The sequence below is a fragment of the Euleptes europaea genome, chromosome 12 (assembly GCF_029931775.1).
Source record: "Euleptes europaea isolate rEulEur1 chromosome 12, rEulEur1.hap1, whole genome shotgun sequence".
Lineage (NCBI taxonomy): Eukaryota > Metazoa > Chordata > Lepidosauria > Squamata > Sphaerodactylidae > Euleptes > Euleptes europaea.
This window is the reverse complement of record NC_079323.1, coordinates 43,106,625-43,126,187: the sequence shown is the minus strand read 5'-3', so window position 1 is coordinate 43,126,187 and position 19,563 is coordinate 43,106,625. Positions and strand designations below refer to the sequence as shown.

General features: G+C 45.5%; 2 protein-coding genes across 3 annotated transcripts in view; one reads left to right on the top strand and one right to left on the bottom strand.

The window, feature by feature from the left end:
- Nucleotides 1-4,792: 4,792 nt before the first annotated feature.
- Nucleotides 4,793-14,150, top strand: ADPRH (ADP-ribosylarginine hydrolase). Its single transcript, XM_056858195.1, is given in 5 exon segments — nt 4,793-5,108; nt 10,340-10,700; nt 12,150-12,556; nt 13,275-13,326; nt 13,832-14,150. Coding segments are annotated over 5 exon segments (1,452 nt in total). The 5' UTR covers nt 4,793-4,795.
- Nucleotides 14,151-16,713: 2,563 nt separating this feature from the next.
- IGSF3 (immunoglobulin superfamily member 3) overlaps nt 16,714-19,563 on the bottom strand; it is a 145,643-nt gene continuing 142,793 nt past the window's right edge. For both annotated transcript variants that reach the window (XM_056858501.1, XM_056858502.1), the window contains 2 exons: nt 18,695-19,123; nt 16,714-17,076 (listed from right to left, as the gene is read on the bottom strand). In XM_056858501.1, coding sequence (XP_056714479.1) covers nt 16,826-17,076; nt 18,695-19,123 — 680 coding nt within the window. In that variant the 3' untranslated portion in view covers nt 16,714-16,825. The remainder of the gene's footprint in view (nt 17,077-18,694; nt 19,124-19,563) is intronic.

Below are 19,563 nucleotides of genomic sequence, written 5' to 3'. Positions count from 1 at the left end.
GACTTAGTTCCTTCTTCAATCCCACACCCCCAACTGCAACCACAAAAACTTAGTTCCAACAGTTTCTTTACAACAGTACAAAAAGGTGTCCAGCTGCACGGTGGAATAAACCTCACATCTAACAGTGTGTTCCTAAGGGGAGTTACTCCACTTAAGCCCACTGAAATGAATGGGCTTAGACTGGAGTAACTCTCCTTAGGAATGCACTGTAAGTGTACGTGAGGCTGTGTAAAACGTTGGGCCTCTTAAGGAAGGAGAAAGAAAGGACATAAATGAGGGAGGGGGACCGTTGGAGGTGTTCCCTTTATATTTGGATACTCCACAGCAATTGACATGTTAGGTTGGAAGTATATTCAACAACCCTTAAAAGCACAAAAGGAAGGAGTGCATAAACCCCTGCCTGAGTTTCTTAAAGACGTTTTCATGGGGGTTGAACTCAAATTTAAAACTATGTAAAGAAGCACTTCTAACCTTCCGTTAAAACTATGTAATAAAGCAACAGTAAGAAAAACTCGGGAAATGACTACAGGAGACTTACACAACTTTAAGATTGACAATGAGGAAATTGAAATTGTTGAAGACTTTCTATTCCTTGCCTCCATCATCAACTAAAAGGGAGACTGCAGCCAAGAAATCAGGAGGAGATTGAGATTGGGAAGGGCAGCCATGAAGGAGCTAGAAAAGATTCTTAAGTGTAAGGATGTGTCATTGGCCACCAAGATCAAGTTAATTCATGCCATCGTATTCCCTATTACTATGTATGGGTGTGAAAGCTGGACACTGAAGAAAGCAGATAGGATGAAAGTAGATTCCTTTGAAATGTGTTGGAGGAGAGTGTTATGGATACCGTGGACGGCCAAAAAACAAACAAACAAATCAGTGGGTTATAGATCAAATCAAGCCTGAACTGAGAAGCTAAAATGACTAAACCGAGGCTGTCGTATTTTGGTCACTTTACGAGAAGACAAGAGTCACTAGAGAAGACAGTCATGCTAGGAAAAATTGAGGGCAGCAGGAAAAGAGGAAGACCCAACAAGAGATGGAGTGACTCAATAAAGGAAGCCACAGCCCTTAATTTGCAAGACCTGAGCAAGGCTATCAAAGATAGGACATTTTGAAGGACACTGATTCTTGACCTTTCCTGAGGTAGGCCTGACCCACACAGACAATAAGATGATGTGATAAAATACGGTGGTGGTAGAACGGACTCTAGCATTTCAGAATGAAGGTGAAGGATTACATTTTTCAAATTCCCCGGCAGGAATAATTTCTGGAAAACTAGCACAGCATTCACGGGGCAGGGTAGAATGCCTCTCTCTGATGTGCTACTTTTTGTGTTTGCAGGGAGTTGTAATAAGCATTGAAAACACCCCCCCCCCAATACGTTTTCAAGTGGTGCCGCCCATTTTACTAACTTAGAATTGTACTACCTCATTCTGCTGTATGTGTAGATAAGACTATGGCTGTTACCGCACTTGTATTCCCAGAGATGTATTAAGAGTTTGAAAACGTTCTAAAAAATACTGTTCGCACTTTGTTTGGCCTCTTTAGCTGTGAAGACGTCCTCCAATCATTTATAAGCCGTGGTATCCAAAAAAACCTTTTAAAGCGATGTTTTTTTACAACATTTTCAAACTCTTAATACATTGCTGGTAATACAAAGTGCGGTAACCCCCTATATTTTGTACTACTTTAAAAGGAAGAGTTAGGACAGAGTTTACTTAAGGGAGAAGACGATTGGCAGAGGAACAAAGGGGCTCACATTCTCGGTTGAGAGAGGCAAGGGCAGAAGCTTTACTGTAAACTAGCTTCCTACCAGACATCAAACCACTGTCTTTAAAATAAAACAGGAGACTGCTGGCACTTGAGATACTTTATTCTGGCATAAGCTGTCAGTGTGCATCTGATGAGTGGAATTCTGATTTAAGAAAGCATATGCTGGAAGAAATTGTTACTCTGTGGTGACAAAATAAAACTCATCTTTATGCAAGGAGTGATTAAAATGTGGACTTCGCGGCCAGATGTTGTAGAGGTGGCCATAGACACTTTTTTTAACTTATGGCAACCCTGTGGATTTGCCATTGACCAGGTCTGCACAGCGAGCCTGGCATTCCTTGGTGATCTCCCATCTAAATACTGACCAAGTCTGACCCTGCCTGGCTTCTGAGAACTGACGAGATCAGGCTAGCCTGGGCCATAGGCATAGACAGCTTTAAAAAGGGATTAGATCAGACAGATTCATGATCTATCAGTGGCTACTACCCATGGTGGCTAAAGGGAACCTTTACATCTAGAGGCAGTAGACCTCTGAATACTAGTGCCTGGAGGCAAGATTGGGAAGGCCTTGGTCTCTGTGCCCTGTCATTGGCTTTCCAGGGCAAATGGTTGGCTGCTATGTGAGGCAGGATGCTGGACTAGATGGATCACTGGTCTGATCCAGCAGGACTGTTCTTACGTTCTTAGGAGTCTTAGAGACTAGCGCATCTAGCCATTTGGAATTATCAGCCCTATCTATGATACTCTGATTAATACATTTGATGGAGCTGAACAGAGCGAAAAGGGCATTTAGAGGTGCGTAAGATGGGTAAAGGAGCAAAGAGAAGGAGGTAGAGTGGAATGTGAACTTTAGAGGGAGTGACCCCCCCCTTTTGTGTTAAAATGCCCTGGAAAATATAGCAGACCTCTCAGCAGAGTCACAATCACTACTCCTGAAACATCAACTGCTTAGAAGAGGGAAGTCCCTCTGCTCAGAGCAGAGAAGGAAGTGGCACACCCAATCTGTGTTTACTCAAACAGGTCACAATATAAAAAGGGAAGGTTATCTAAAGTGAAGAAAGTGTTGCCAAACACAGTGTTGCCAAACACTGAAGAGAGTGTTGTAGCTCACTTGGTTTGACTGTGGCAAAGGCTCCAAATAAACATCTGGCAATTTTAGGTAAAGGATATCTGGGTAAAAGGTCTGTTGGAAAAGATCCTTCTCTGCCCGAGAGCCTGGAGAACCATTGCCAGTCAGAATGAATATTGAGCAGGATGGACCAGTGTCTGTTTCAGTATACCGTAAGCCTGCTTCATGTGTTCATCTACAGATTATTGAAACCAAACTATGGGAGATCTGTGAATATTTATCCATCAATGGTTATGGATAAATAATCATAGATTATATTATGATTATATATCAACCAGGCAGATATGTTAAACCCCAGATTTAGAGGCAGTATACAGAGGAAGGCACTGGCAAACCACCTGTTAAGTCTCTTGCCTTGAAAACCCCATAAGAGGTCGCCATAAGTCGGCTGCGACTTGACGGCACTTTATACACACACACACACACACACAAAAGAGAGCTTTGGGAAGAGCCCCATGGCGCAGAGTGTTAAGCTGCAGTACTGCAGTCAAAAGCTCTGCTCGCGACCTGAGTTTGATCCCAACAGAAGTTGGTTTCAGGTAGCCGGCTCAAGGTTGACTCAGCCTTCCATCCTTCTGAGGTCGGTGAAATGAGTCCCCAGCTTGCTGGGGGTAAAGGGAAGATGACTGGGGAAGGCACTGGCAAACCACCCCATAAACAAAGTCTGCCTAGTAAACATCGGGATGTGATGTCACCCCATGGGTCAGGAATGACCCGGTGCTTGCACAGGGGACCTTTACCCTTACGAGAACTTTACTTGTTGCTAATTTTGCATTATAGTAAAGTACCCAGAGATCACGACAGTGGGACTTTTCCTGGAGTAAAGGTCCCTATATATATTATCCCGAGTTTTACAGAGTTTGCTTCTATGTATTCATCATTACTCTTCTGCCCTTCCACTCCCTTCTCCTTTTGATGTTGGAATTGTATTGTAAGCTCCTCGAAACAGAGGCCTTATCTTTTTGGGGGGCGTAAACTGAGGTGTCACGTGATGAAGCCATATAAATAACCGCTGGGGTAAGGTGAACTGAATAGATGAAGTGGTGTCTGCTGCTATACAGGCCCAAGGGAACCCTCCGGGCTTTCAGTGTTGCCAGGTGTTTAACTTGCCAGTTGATATGCAGGCCAGTTCTCCACTGCCCTGTTTTTGTCCTTGAAAAAAAAACTCCTCTTAAAATCCATTACACTGTCTGATTCCAAGTGCATCAGTGACAGTCAGCAAAGAAACTGTAAATTATGGGATGCAATACCATTTTGCTTTTGGCAGGTTTTAGAACCTTTGCAGCCTCAGAAGGGAAGAGAATTTGTCCATGTTCTTCCACACCTAGCCTTGCATTTGAAAAATACTTTTTTACAAATAGGTTATATAGATGGGCCTGACCAGTTACAAAATGGTTGTTTTTAAATGTATATCTGCTTCAGGCAGGCTGAGATGCTAGATTGATGTCCTCATGTTTGTTAGGTATAAAACGGGTGTCGAACTCATTTGTTACGAGGGCCGGATATGACATAAGTGTCACATGGCCGGGCCACGCCTCGCCAGCCCAGATTGGGAGCGGGGGGTTGTCTTGGCTGGTGAGCCCACAGCAGGTTTGCCAGCCTAGATCCGAGGTGGTGGTGGTGGCTGCCTTGGCTGGCTCGCAGGCCGGATAAGAGCTCTCAAAGGGCCGGATCTGGCCCCTGGGCCTTGTGTTTGACACCCCTGGTATAAACGTTTCAACTAAAAACATGTATTATTTAGGCATAAATCCAAGTACACCGTGATTGGCAGTTCAGACTGAAAGATGTTTAACAAAACCACTGAATTTTGTGGATCACAGCTACAGTTTTAACCCATTTTAATTGACAGCTTTATGTCTTTTCAGCTGTCTTCTTTGTGGAGGACAGATCATGTGTCCCAGCCTGCTTGAAAACTATGTGGCAGCCATGGTGTTGAGTGCAGCTGGAGATGCCCTGGGCTTTAAAAACGGGGAGTGGGAATTCCTTCTCTGCGGTGAAGAGATTCACGCGCAACTGGCGGAAATGGGAGGCGTGGGCAAAATCGACGTGGCAGGCTGGCCGGTCAGCGATGATACTGTCATGCACTTAGCTACAGCTGAAGCCCTGGCAGCAGCTGGAAGAGACCCAGATTTTACGCACCTGTACGCTCTCCTTGCAAGAAACTATAAGGACTGCATGAAAGACATGAGCGGAAGAGCTCCAGGTAATCTTTTCTAAAGTTTTACTCTTATAAGAAAACACGCAGTTGTATTTCTCAAGTGTCACAGATCATCTGGGGTATTTAGATTTGAACATTTTTGCCTCCGCTACTCTTTGCTCAGCTGCTTTCTTCAGTCCAGTCCCATAAGGAAGGACAAACAAGAATAGCTGCATAGTATTAAGAAAATCTTATTTGTACCTTTTAGACTAATTTTTAAAACTAATTTTGCCAGATTCTACTAAACTGATAACTAGTAGAAATCTTAATGGCAAATTCAGTCATGAGAAGTATATGAGAGAGCTGTTTTGGCTAACTTGCTAAGAAAAGAGTACTGTATTGTGTGACCTATCTTTTTGTCCTTCAAACCAGCGTAATGTCGGTATATGGTGATTTCAAGGCTGTCTTTCAACTCCTTTGGTTTAAAGAAAATTTCCTTGGTTTAAAGAATAGTGGAGGGGCTGTGGCTTAGTAGTAGAGCATCTGCCTGGCATGCAGAAGGTCCCAGGTTCAATCCCCGGTGTCTCCAGTTAAAGGGACTAGGCAGGTAGGTGATATGAAAGACCCCTGCCTGAGACCCTGGAGAGCCGCTGCTGGTCTGAGGAGACAATACTGACTTTGATGGATCAAGGGTCTGGTTCAGTAGAAGGCAGCTTCATGTGTTCAATTATTTCCATGACACAGAACCATATAATAATATACCATCCCAAACCTTGTTGAGAAAAATAATGTTATGGACACTTCCCTAAATTTGTCCTTCATATAGAGTGCTTTTACTTCCAAGCACAGTGAGAGCAGCAAAACTGGACACAACTTTTTCATAAAGGAATAGAAGGCCATCTGATGTTTTACGGTCAATCCAAACAGCATTTGCAAACAGATAAAGGACATGCAACAGTCATAGTGAACAGGACTTGTTACATTAAAAAAAAAGGCTGAATAACTGTTTACAAGCACCATCTTCTACAGACTGCTAACCAGCAATCCTCCTGAAGTACTATAAAAGAGAATTGAAGACATTATTAATTACACTGGGGACATTCTCATTATGACCCCAGAACCACCCCGTCCTGGCACCTTCTGTCTGCTACTTATCATTCATCAAATAGGCAGTCCTGGAAAACCGAACAGCACTATCTCCAAGGGAGTACCCTGATCAAATTGGTAGGCTATACATTTTTAATGCAACCAGACATCTTAAAAAGATACCCCAGATGGAACCTTACTAATCACCATGGATGCCGATTGATAACAGACTAACATTCTTCATGAAGTCAGATTATGGGCCAGATCTACTGCTGTTGAATTGTCATAATTTGCCTTCACACATCATGTTAGATTAATGGATTGAATGTATTAATAAATCCATGGCACTGGTATGGGAACATGCATAGCACCACAACAGACAAGCCCGTTAATGGCTGACATAGACCAGGGCTTTCTGAACAACTACTGTCTGCCTCAACCATGTATCTCAGATATATAGATGGCATCTTCCTAAAATGGATGAATGGAGAGGATTTCCATCAGGATGTCATCTTCTTCCACTGAATTATTAAATTTGAGTGTCATCTACTCAACAGAACACACAAATTTAGAGTTATTTTACAAAATGGACATGTGGAAACCACCTTATACAGGAAGTCATATGGCAGCTTCAGATATCTTCATGCGAGTAACAGTCATCCTCAACACATGACAAGTTCTATAGTATACAGCCTAACCATGTGTTATAAACCTTGTATATTCTAATCCTCAGGATCAATAAAGGAAGCCACGGCCTTTAGTTTGCAAAACCTGAGCAAGGCTGTTAACCATAGGGCATTTTGGAGGTCATTCATTCATAGGGTTGCTATAAGTCGGAAGCAACTTGAGAGCACTTAACGCATACACAACTGCTTTGAGATATTTTCTTTTTTGCATGCGCATTAAATGCTGTTTAATTTGTTTGGGTTTTTCCCTGGTATATATTTTATGCATTGTAGGTTTGCCTTTTTAACATCATTGGCAAAAGCTGTCTTCAAGGTTTATCATTGTGAACTGTTTTGTTTCTAGCTGTTAGAGAGGAGCTGCCAGCTGATTTTTCAGCCCTGCGGTTGGGGAACCATTTTAAACTGAGGAAGGAATGTTTCCTCTTTTTCTGTCTTCTCTCATCCTTTTCTGTTCCCTCCTGTGATTTTATTGCTAGATGCTACACACTGTGGAATTTCAGAATGGTTGGGACAGGGAAATTCAGAGAAGCGTGTTATATTGAATGATCATTAGGTCCAGCTGCAACTTGTGACTTCTGGGCTTTTCAAGCAACCTGAGAGTCAGATGTGGCAACATTGAAAAGTAGCTCAAAATGGGAATTTCACAGGACATTTGTTCAAAGATATTTTTTAAAAAATTCTGTTGAATTTTTCCTTGCAAAGTTACACCATGTACTTTGCAGAAGAATATCTGAGTGCATGAGTCAAAGGTTTCCTAGGACTGTATTTGGTATCAGGTGTGTCTTAGTATTGTGATGGTCGTTCTGAATTCTAACCATGGGTGAAAACGCATGGTCGCTTTAGCCTCCTTCATTCCCTGTTTCAGCCAGGATCGAACGCATGCGTTTCGCCAAACGTGCGTTCGATCCTGACTGAAATAGGGATTAAAGGAGGCTAAAGCGACCATGCGTTTTTGCCCCTTGTCATCAGAAATCACTGGTCAGGTGGCTTGCTCCTTTTGTTCCTATCTCATCTACTACATGAGGATTTCACTGAGCAGTAAAACTGAGCACAAAAAAGGAGAGATTAAAATCAAGATCCCATTAAACAACGAAAAGCAAATGTAAAAGCTTTTCTTCAGTGAAACTGCTGTAAACCACCTGACTTAAGCAGATGGCAGTATAGGGGCGAGGCATGAACCATGAGCTGGGAAATCCCTGTTCAAGTCTCATCTCTACCAAAGATGCCGTTTTAGCCTCAGCCACCCATCTGTAATATGGGAATGAATAAAGGACAGACCTTCCAGCCTTAATCAGTTCTACTGAGATTATGGGGCTAACACAGGGAACCCCAGCAATGTTATATATGCATGATAGAGAATGTTATGTATGCATGATAAAGCTCGGGCTTGGACCCTATGATGCTGTTTTGGCGGTGCAGCTGCAACTCTTCGCAGAGCTTGTGGAGAAGAGGGTTTTTGCTTATTTCCTCCCTCCTGCTGGAGACACCCAATTCCCCCCCCCCCGAGACTTTCCCTTTTGGTCCACCAACCCAAAGGACCACAATCTCAGGGGGCAAAGAAGACGGAAATGGGAAAAGGGGGGGAAGTCACCTTCCTCTAGCATGACTCTGCTTGCCCTGTTCAGGGTCCAAGCCTACTCATTTAGGTGTCTGAAAAGGGCAGAAGAGTAGGTGCATAGTGTTGTGTGCGCGCTTGCACGTAAGTGCACACAAGAACCGTTTTCACAGTTAGACCAGCCTTTCGGAATTTAAGGCTAAAATCCAGGCATCAGGCCTTCATATGGTCAAGAGATAGACTGTTCATAGTATGGGCTCTGCTGAATACCTCTCAAAGGCACTATCATGGCTAGGATAAACAATGTAGGAATCTGCATGGATGACTGGGCTGCGGCAAATGGATACTTCTGGTCTCAGATGGGCAATATATGATTTTGCAGACGCCCCCCCCCCCATTCCCAATGTCAGTACACCCAATAGTATTAGAATTGTCAAAGAGGTAATAGGAGCAGGGAGGTAGAGGAAGTGCGCCCCGGTTCCAAGCTAGTCTGCATCCAGAGATCAGGTCAACCACCCATTCTTTTCTGAGTGGTAGGGGAGACCAGGTCTACTGCCTATCATAGGGCCAAGCTATGTTATCTTTTCCCATGTTTTCACTTATTTCCATGTTTTCACTTTAAAATAAGAGCAAGAGAGAGCCCAAATAGGCTCAGAATGGTGCCATAGGAAGGAGGAAGAGCTCTCCCCCCCCAGTGGTTTTCTTGTGCAAAACCATGCTGGGGCAGATAGTTATTTCAACAATTTTGCTGCTCCACGTGCAGCATCTGTGCACATGGAACAGCAAAATTATGTCCCCAAGTGTAGTTTTTCACACACAAAAACTGCTGGGGGGGGGGGGAGTAGGAGCCTTTCCTCCCCTCATGGTGCTGGACTCCCCCCCCTTTTAAAGAAGCATTTCCCCACAGCTACTGGAGCCAGTGTGGTATAGTGGTTAAGTGCCAGACTCCAGTCTAGAGAACCAGGTTTGATTCCCCACTCCTCCATATACAGCCTGCTAGGTGACTCTGGGCTAGTCACAGTTCTCTCTGAGAACTCTCTCAGTCCCACCTACCTCACAAGGGGTTTGTTGTGAGAAGGGGAAGGGAATGTGATTGTAAGCTGCTTTGAGACTCCTTATGGTAGAGAAAAGCAGGCATAAAAACCAACTCTTCTTGGATGGCTGCGGGGCAGCAAGTGAGAAAAGGTACATATAGTTCCACTCATATTTAGGATACTAAGCTGGCCTGTAGTGCATCAGCTGTTTGAACTTTAAAGGGCTTCTTTTCTATGTGCAGACCAGGCCTGTGGAGTCTGGAGGCCAGATTATCAGCCCAAAGAAAATAATGATTTTTTACAGTTTTAAAAGGCCAAAGCTTGATAATCCTGCCCTCCCAACTTTCTGATACAAAACTAAAATAATTTTTAAATTGCACTCTTCGGGATGATTACTGTCCCTGTGAGTACACGTCCATTGATGTGTGTGGTGGGAGAGAGTAGGAGGAGAACATTTCTTACATTACCAGTTTCTAATCAGAGTTACAAGTTTATTGAGGTGTGTTCATAGAATCATAGAGTTAGAAGGGACCACCAGGGTCATCTAGTCCAACCCCCTGCACAATGCAGGAAACTCACAACACCCCCCAGTGCCCAGACAATGGCCAAGATATGCCCCCCCCTCCCATGAACTGCCCAAATTAATAGAATCAGCATTGCTGACAGATGGCCATCTAGCCTCTGCTTAAAAACCTCCAGGCAAGGTCATCTTAATCTGCTGTTTCTCTTTCCACCTATATGCAGACTCGGTAACTAGACTGTGGGCAGAAAGAAAAATGCCGGTTCTTGTCTCAAAGCCGCCAGCTGCAGGGTCTTAGGGAGAGCTCTATAGGCAATGCAGAATTGTCTTGTGGATGGAGAACCATGTGCTTCCTGGCATTGATTGGAGCAGGAAATAAATATTCTGGCTGTTTTCCTCCTAACTCTCCTCTGCAGGTGTAACCTGCATGTCGAATGCAAGGCGTTTGAAACCAGATGAGCCAGAGGGGTGGAAAATCCCTTTCAGCGCCAGTGGCGGAGGGTGTGGAGCCGCCATGAGGTCGATGTGCATCGGACTGCGGTTTCCTCACCCAGAACAATTGGACAGCTTGATTGAAGTCAGCATAGAGAGTGGGCGAATGACTCACCACCACCCAACGGGCTACCTAGGATCCCTAGCTTCTGCTCTCTTCGCCTCTTACGCGGTGAACCGCAAGCCCCCTCGGGAGTGGGGGAAAGGGCTGATGACAGTGCTGCCGGAGGCGAAAGCCTATATCCAGAAGTCAGCTTGCTTTGTGGAAGAGAACCTGCAGCACTGGTGAGTGTGGGATTGCGCATCCGGCTGGGTGAAGGTCCCAAGGGCCCTTTTGCTGAATAGGTACGGTGTTGAGAAGGTATGCCTAGACATCCTATGAGGAAAGGTTGAAGGAGCTGGGTATGTTTAGCCTGAAAAGGAGAAGACTGGGAGGGGACATGATAACCATCTTCAAGTACTTGAAGGGCCGTCATATAGAGGAGTGTGCGGAGTTGTTTTCTGTTGCCCCAGGTCGGACCAGAACCAGTGGGTTAAAATTAAATCAGAAGAATTTCCATCTAGACATTAGGAAGAATTTTCTAACAGTTAGAGCGGTTCCTCAGTGGAACAGACTTCCTCGGGAGTTGGTAAGCTCTCCTTCCCTGGAGGTTTTTAAGCAGAGGCTAGATGGCCATCTGTCAGCAATGCTGATGCTATGAACTTGGGCAGTTCATGGGAGGGGGGCATCTTGGCCATCGTCTGGGCACTGGGGGTGTATGGGGGAGGTAGTTGCGAGTTTCCTGCATTGTGCAGGGGGTTGGACTAGATGATCCTGGTGGCCCCTTCCAACTATGATTCTATGATCCTGTTTGGGGACTGAGATAATACAGCTCTGAACAGAGGGGAAGGAAGTGGAGGGGTACCCGCTGCACTGACATTTTATAATGTTGGCATAGAAGTACACTGTCTACCAGAGAGCATTTTTGTAACCTGTCCCCAGTTTGGGATAATATCAGCTACGAGAACCTGCACTCATACAGATTACATCCTCTGTGTTCATAAAGCATGTATCTAATTTTAATACATAAGAACATATGAACATAAGAAAAGCTGTGCTGCATCAGACCAAGGCCCATCAAGTCAAGCAGTCTGTTTGCAGTGGCCAACCAGGTGCCTCTAGGAAGCCCACAAACAAGATGACTGCTGTAGCATTATCCTGCCTGTGTTTCACAGCACCTAATATATTCGGCATGCTCCTCTGATCCTGGAGAGAATAGGTATGCATCATGACTAATATCCATTTTAACTAGTAGCCATGAATAGCCCTCTCCTCCATGAACATGTCCACTCCCCTCTTAAAGCCTTCCAAGTTGGCAGCCATCACCACATCCTGGGGCAGGGAGTTCCCCAATTTAACTATGTGTTGTGTGAAGAAATACTTCCTTTTACCTGTTTTTAATCTCTCACCCTCCAGCTTCAGCAGATGACCCCGCCTTCTAGTATTATGAGAGAGGGAGAACAGCTTCTCCTTGTCCACTCTCTCCATACCATGCATAATTGTATAGACCTCTATTATGGCTCCCCTTAGCCGCCTTCTTTCCAAGCTAAACAGCCCTAAGCATTTTAACCGCTCCTCACAGGGCAGCTGCTCTAATCATTACAAATTCTTAAGAGTCCAGCACATGCCCGATACTATGCATACGCTTCACTAAGTCAGGGAGAAGAACTGATTTCTTTTTTTACATGTCATAGGGACTACTTTGAAAGTAGGTGGAAGCAGTACCTGGAAATCCGAGGCATTTCAGATGGGAAATCCCCGCCTTCCTTTCCTGCAGAATATGGTGTGAAAGAGAGAGACGAATTCTATTCTTTCCTCAGTTGGAGTAACTGGGGAGGCAGCAGTGGACACGACGCTCCCATGATCGCTTACGATGCCATTCTCGGTTCAGGGAACAACTGGACTGAGCTAGCTAATAGGAGTTTCTTCCACGGTGGGGACAGCGACTCCACGGGGACCATCGCTGCATGCTGGTGGGGAGCCATGCATGGTTTCCAAGGGGTCAGCATAAATAACTACAGGGATATTGAGTACAGAGATCGACTGGAGAAAGTAGCCGGAGACATTTATCGCCTCAGCTTGGCTGCAGAGCGTGACTGAAGTAGCCCCTTTGGACTGGGCGGAGCGAGACAAAATGGCAGAGGCCAAACGCTGAGAGGCTCTGCTAATGTTAGTCCTTGCGAAGATCAAAATATAACCAAATAAAAGGCTTGGAGTGTAACAAAACAAAAGGCTCTTCCCCATGAATTACAATAATTCCTGGCTGCGTTCATATGGAGTAAATCTAAATAGCACTGGGTAAAGGTAAAGGTCCCCTGTGCAAGCACTGGGTCGTTCCTGACCCATGGGGTGACGACGCATCCCGACATTTACTAGGCAGACTTTGTTTACGGGGTGGTTTGCCAGTGCCTTCCCCAGTCGTCTTCCCTTTACCCCCAGCAAGCTGGGCACTCATTTTACCGACCTCGGAAGGATGGAAGGCTGAGTCGACCTTGAGCCGGCTACCTGAAACCGACTTCCGTCGGGATCGAACTCAGGTCGTGAGTTGGACTGCGGTACTGCAGCTTACCACTCTGCGACACGGGGCTCTAGTGCAGACTATTTCGCAGGGGGAGGGAGGATATAAATTATTATTATTATTTCTGTCCACCTGCATCAGTAGTTGACGCTGTAAATGTGGGTGACAACGCACAAAAATCGTTAAAAGAAACCCTCCAAAGAAGCAAATCTTGCTTCTTTGCCAGTGTTTGGTTGCCTGTGAGAGGCCTCCACACAGGAAATCGGCATATAAATAAATACTTAATACCATTTATTGCCAGTTGCTACCATTCCATTGTCATGCTCAAGAAAGAGGGAGTGGCACTCCATCTGGTAAGAACGTTACTACAATTTGATGTACTGTTCTTCACAAAACAAATATAGTCGGTGTCTTTGGGCAGCAGTCAGGCAGAGCTGACTAGCTAAGGGCTCCTGCCGGCGAACTTCCCTCTTGACGGTCCTGCCCTCCTCCTGCTTCCGCATTCTGCCTTTTCACTACGGATTTGCTTTGTTATTTAACTGAATCAGCGGGCCCTCTAGCTGCAAGGAAATAGTTTAGTGTGTTCAGAGAGGCCTGGCTTGATTCAGGCCGCTGCGTTTTTAGGGTGGGGCTTTCTCAGACTCTGCATTCCACAACCAGTAATCCTACAAGACAAAAGACTCACTCATCGGTGGCAGCATGCCATGAACTTTCAACTGACAACTTGCAGACAGAGAATTTTTTCACTGCTTCCTAGAGAGACGTCCTATCTACCCCCTGTCCCATCTCATGAGGATCAGTTGTGCTCATTGTTGTACTCCGCCCTCCTCTACATAAAATGTGTTTTGTCTGGGTCAGGAGAGTCCATACTGTGTCACTACTGAGCATTTACCAAGTGCTTCCAATCCAGGCCCACGCCGAGCGTGTAGTTCTAGCTTTCAGCACAGCCAGGGAAGAGTCGGCAAGTGACAGCCGTCCTTTCACCGTAAAGGTGGCTTTTCTTGGGCCACATGGCAGAGCCCAGGACCAGGCATGGGTCCAAGTGCTGGCGCTAACGGTGCCCGTGACAGAGTCTCAGTTGCAGACTCGGAGGAATCCTCGTGCACGCAAGAGCTGTGCCAAGGGCATGGCGAGAGCAAGAACCCCACAGCTGGCTAGAGCTAGACCTGCCACTTGACAGCACAGGTACTGGCAGGAAGGCATCTTTCAACAGACGGTTTGTGCCAACGGGGAGAGGGAAATGTGAGCACTGGAGTCCCAAAGCCACCAAAGCAGGACCATTAAACCACAATCTCAACACATTTTACTACAGCTCTCGCATGTGTGTTGTATAAAACATTTAGTGCAACATGGTACAAAGTTCTTTTAAAAAAAAAATCCCACACTGTTTTCCCGTATCATGCAAAGGTAGCTCGTTCTTTTCCCTCTGGGTTCGTTACTGGACGTTATCAAGAAAGCTTTCTTTAAAGAGTCTTACAGGCAAAGGTCCGTCTTTTTTTTAAAAAAAGAAAAGAAACACGGTCCCCAACTGGGCAGTAGATTGACAGCACGATGAACGAGTCATTTGCAAAAGTAATCTGCAATCGTCAGTGCTGCTGAAGGGGCAATCCTCCCTGTTCGGTCGGCACCGTTGCGTGTTCCCAGCATCTGGTCCGCCACAAACGAATCGCTGGCCACTGGAGGTCGCTGTGGGACAGCTTTCAGTAGCTAGAAGGACCCAGAAGGGAAAGGGAAGGATTGCTGGTGACGAGCACTGAGATGCGGCTGGGTCAGTACAACAGATTTCCAATGCAAAGATAAACAGCAAATGTTTCTCTAGGGCAGGAAAACATCTTGCTGACTCGTTTCCTTTTAAAGAGCTGAACTGAGTTATAGTTCCTGCCCTGAAGCAGTATATGTACAGGACATCTTACATTTATAAAACAATAGAGACAAGCTAGGGGCTCTCTTTCTCTCTCTCCATTCCCATTTTTTTTATCCCTCCCTTCTGAATACACTGCACAGGCAGGAGGATGAAGGTGTGTGTGTTTCAAACACTGAGAAGTTCTGATCTAGGAGTAACAATTCGCAGAGGCAGGTGTAACCCAGGGAATGTTTTGGATGCTTTTATTGGAATGCTACAGAAATCTGCCTCGTGGTGAGAGGGGATGTTTCTCAGAAACCTTAAAGGTTGGGTAAATAAAGTGGAGTGACTAAACAAACACATCTCCCTCCCTCTGCACAGATCTTCACAAACCACTTGGGTTAATGTATTACCCCCATGGGTATTACCCCCATGGAGAGGTTCCAATGGGACATTGTAAGACAACTCTTTTCAGGTTTGCCTCACACTTTAGAGAAGGAGCTTGCTCTGTTGCCAGGATTGATCTCCACACCTCCCCTCGCCCAAGCCAAGATGGACAACTGTACCGTGATGTGTATCTGCTTTATCTAGGTGACTTCACCACATAATGTCCTCACACACAGAGTCAGTCATTTGGTGAAAAAGGCAGAGGCCAGCCTTGCCAGGAAGGCGGCAAAAGGCCGTGTCCTAGGAACCCTGCTTCTCCGTCAGGGTTACACCGAGGGGCGCTGAGGAGAGCTAGGCCCCTCAGTGATCACAAGAATCCCCTAAGCAGCACAGAACATGAGTAGCTGGCTTACTCTGGTGGAAAGCAGGCGCCCTGCTAGCAATAAGCCCCGGTGTTGCCAACACCATGTCTTTCACAGAAAGAACAGCCAGTTTTTGGCCCTAGTGTGTCCTTACAGTCCACCTGCAGCTTTTGCAGGGCTGTGTGGAAGGGTGGGGGGGGGAGGAGTGAGGGGTGTTGCACCTGCAGAAGTAGAGCTGAAGTAACAAAAATGGCACACGCACATACAGGAGGAAAGGGAGACCCTTCAATTCCCATCTTGCCGGTCAAGTCTGTTTCTGTAATTAGTGCAATGGGAAAAGAAACTTGTTCGCCGTGCCCACGCTTTCTCTGCCGTGTGGTTCAGTATCCCAAAGCTATTACAAATCCAGGCCCTCGCCAACCTCCCCATTTCCTAAATCATTACTTTGGTCAATTTCAAGTGTCTTTAGAACGAGGAGTTCCAGGTTTTTCGTTCCTGTAGTCTCCAAAGAAGTGGCAGTGTAGTTTAAGCCAAAGGGCAATTGTGTGCATTTCTAAGTAGACAGAGTGAGTTATGCAGGGGCGGCAGTGCTGTGGGCGAAGAGTCCAGTGAATGCTGTGGCAGTGGCATAGTCAGGCTTTTGCTTGACTGTAACTGACGCAAGCGACTTCCTTAAGCCAAGGGCAAAGCCACCCTCTTGTCTGTTTTCAGTCCTCCAGAAGGATGAGCTGGCACAAGCCCTGCTGCTGCTCGGCAGAGAGAAGTTTCAGTTCAGTTTTCTTAGAAGAAGCCAACCCAGTTTCCTGGGCCTCTCCAACTGAAGGCTCAAGGAGGGCAAACAAAGCCCATGTGATAAAACGAACAAACTCAACAAGCCCCACTCTGGCCCTAAAGATCCTCGCCACGGTTAGTGACACACGGGGGAATTTTCCTCTGCGTAATTCGAGAACGAATCTTTGGGCAATAGAATTAAAGCCCAAAAGACAGGCTGCTGAAAATGGATGGTGGCGGGGGGGACACAAAAAGGAAATCCACTATATACAGTGAACATATGGACTTTCCACCCCCCGTAGCCATCGCCTGGGTCTTCTCTCAAATTCTGAGCTCCTCCAGTTCCAAACGATAACAGGAGCCTCGTCACGGAGCTTCGTCAGGATCCAAAGTACAGATGCTGAAACAGACAGACAACACACACACACACTTCCTTTGGGTTCCAGGTGCGTCTTCACCTCTCTTTTCCTCCCTGAAGCCTCTCCTCTTTTAATCTATAGTCCCCGGGTGGATGCTGAGAACGGGTGGCTCCAGGCAAGTGGGCGAGTAGTTGAGATGTGGCTCTTTGATCCACAGCAAGGGGACCCCGTTCTTGCCTTCGGAATTCTTGCTGGAGTTTCTGCTCTTGAACCGCACGAGGAGGATGGTGATGATGAGAATGCCGAAGATGGGGAAGGGGTAGAAAAACACAAAGTAGAAGAGGGCATCATTGGAGCAGGTGACAGACTGCAGAGAGGAGCCTGTGGGGGGGGGGGAGAAAGTTACAAGAGGCAAAAGTAAACATTCAGGGCAACAAGATTTTGTTCCCTTTGTGCACAGCTCTAATAGCTACCAAGCAAGGCACCAATTTCCTCTTATCCATATCCTGTTAAAGAACAGTCAGTCACCTTTCAGCAAGAGCTACCACCTGACAGGCTGGGCAGTTTATGACTCTACGTGAGAGTGAGCCCAGAGCCTTTGGAGATGGTGTCAGGACCACAGAGATTTTCCTCTTCAGGACTCCCTGACATCAGGTCCTGACTGAGTTGCAAACTATGGAAAGAGAAATAATTCTAGATTCTGAGAGTCTTCAGTCCTCACAGTCAAGACAAAGGGCTTCTGGCTGTCAACAAAAGTCAATGACGGCTAGCAATTAAGGTCTTGGATTCTTGGGATTCTATCCTGGTCCCACTACAACAGTTTTCTTCTATATACTACAGAGAAAGCCTCATTTATGTTACTAGGAGTGGCCCAGTTGCTGCCATCAAATGATTGCTCCAGTCACTCCCAGTAGCATCTTTCGCTCATGTGTTCAGTATGGATCGTGTAGTTATGCACTACAGTAAAACCACATCTCATACTACGTAAGCACATCATCAACCCTAAACTCATGGAAGGAAGTTGCAGATGATACAGGGAGCAATGCTGAAACAACCATAGGACAGAAGAAACATTTTTTTTAAAGCCTGACTCCAGGACTGACAACGGAATCCCAGAACGCTGCCTGCACAATTCTGCTTACTAGAAAATCTCCTGGGATAGGAGCTACAGCCAAGCTCTGATTGGGGTCTGACAGAGTTTTATGAACCTCCAAAGTAGCAAACCACTGTTAACAAAAGCCAAGAATAAAGGAGGGGTCAATATTTTAATAACATTTTTTAAAAAAAAGATAGTTCTAGCTTACATATAAGCTCAGCAATTCTACTATTAATCCCCTCATCTGATATTCTTCAACACTAGCCAATTTTGCACCCTAAATATATCCTGAAGTTGTACTGCCATACACACTGAACAAAAAAAGGGGGAAGAAGCCCAACCTTAAAAAACCGAAAGCTGGGTACCCAAGGTTGGGTGGAGAAGGTAAAATGATATAATAGAAAAATATTTTGATTTTAAGTCACTTAAATCAGGTTAAAAACATTAAAAATGACAAAACAAGGCACATTGGCAACTCATAAGTTTGATAGACTTAAACCACATTGACCATACGTGTTTCGGCCTTCAGGTCTTCATCAGTGGTCAAATAAAAACTCATATAATGCACACACAAGTAATATATAAATGTATGACCATATGTAGATAGATAACTTTATACAAGCCCAGGCATGTGTATAGGGTGTATAATAAATTTCAAATGAGAAATCCCTCTTCGTAAAATATCTGTAAGTTATTCTACATTGGGCTGTATTGGTCTCTCATACAAAGTGTGCATGCAAGTATCAACCAGGTAAAGCAGCCTTGTTTTATAATTTTTAATGTTTTAACCTGATTTAAGCACCTTAAAATAAAACTGTTTTTCTATTGTATGATTATACCTTATCCACCCAACCTTGGTTACCCAGCGTACTACTGCCACACGTCCCCAAATGATTCCCTCACCTGTATCTTGTACGTAAACTGATATGGGGCCAGATTCCTCTTCAGCCAGTTTGTACCATACACCCCTGGGGTCAGGCAGCCACTCTTCCACATGGCATGAGTAATTGCCACCATCCGTAGCCCCTGCCTGCAATACAGTCAGTCGGTAGAGCGTGGTCGAGAGCCTCTGAAAGCGCAGCCTGCCTTCCCAGGGGCTAGCTTCCGGGCTGAAGATGGAATCCTGGCCCACTCTCAATAAGACCACCTTCTCTTCTCCGTCCTTGTTGCGGCTGGTACGCCCGTCTCTGCCTTTGGTCTTCAGGATGACCCACGACACAGCAAAGCGGGACTCTTGGCTGGAGACGGACAGGATGGTGCAATCCAAATGAAAATGCCCCTGTTCCGGCACTGTCAGGTTGGCCATTGTTGTATCCACTTGCAAAGAGGCATCTGAAGATTGTGGAAACATGTACAGATAGCCATTAGCCTCTCTCCTTGCACAAGCACATATACGCAAACACCCAGGTATGGCTTCTTTAAAGGGCAACCAAGCCCAATATAGCAGAGGTTCTCAAACACTGTTGTAAGAGGCTGCCCAATATATAAAAAAACCCATTTCAATTCAACATAAAGTGAGATTAGCAGAAAACAAAGGCTTGACAAGGATTTCTTTTATCCTCCACATGGAAGGGTAGGGAGGATAAAGGAGCTGTCCATATGGATGTTATCTATACTTCCTGGTCATCCAGAGAGGACCAAAAGGAATCAAAACGACTTGTGAGAAACATGTTATCACCAGATTGAGAAATTCACAGGGCACTCACCACAAAGGGTGGGCACACAGCCTCTTTTATTTCTACTGATTGCAGCAAGATGCTGGTGAATTGGCA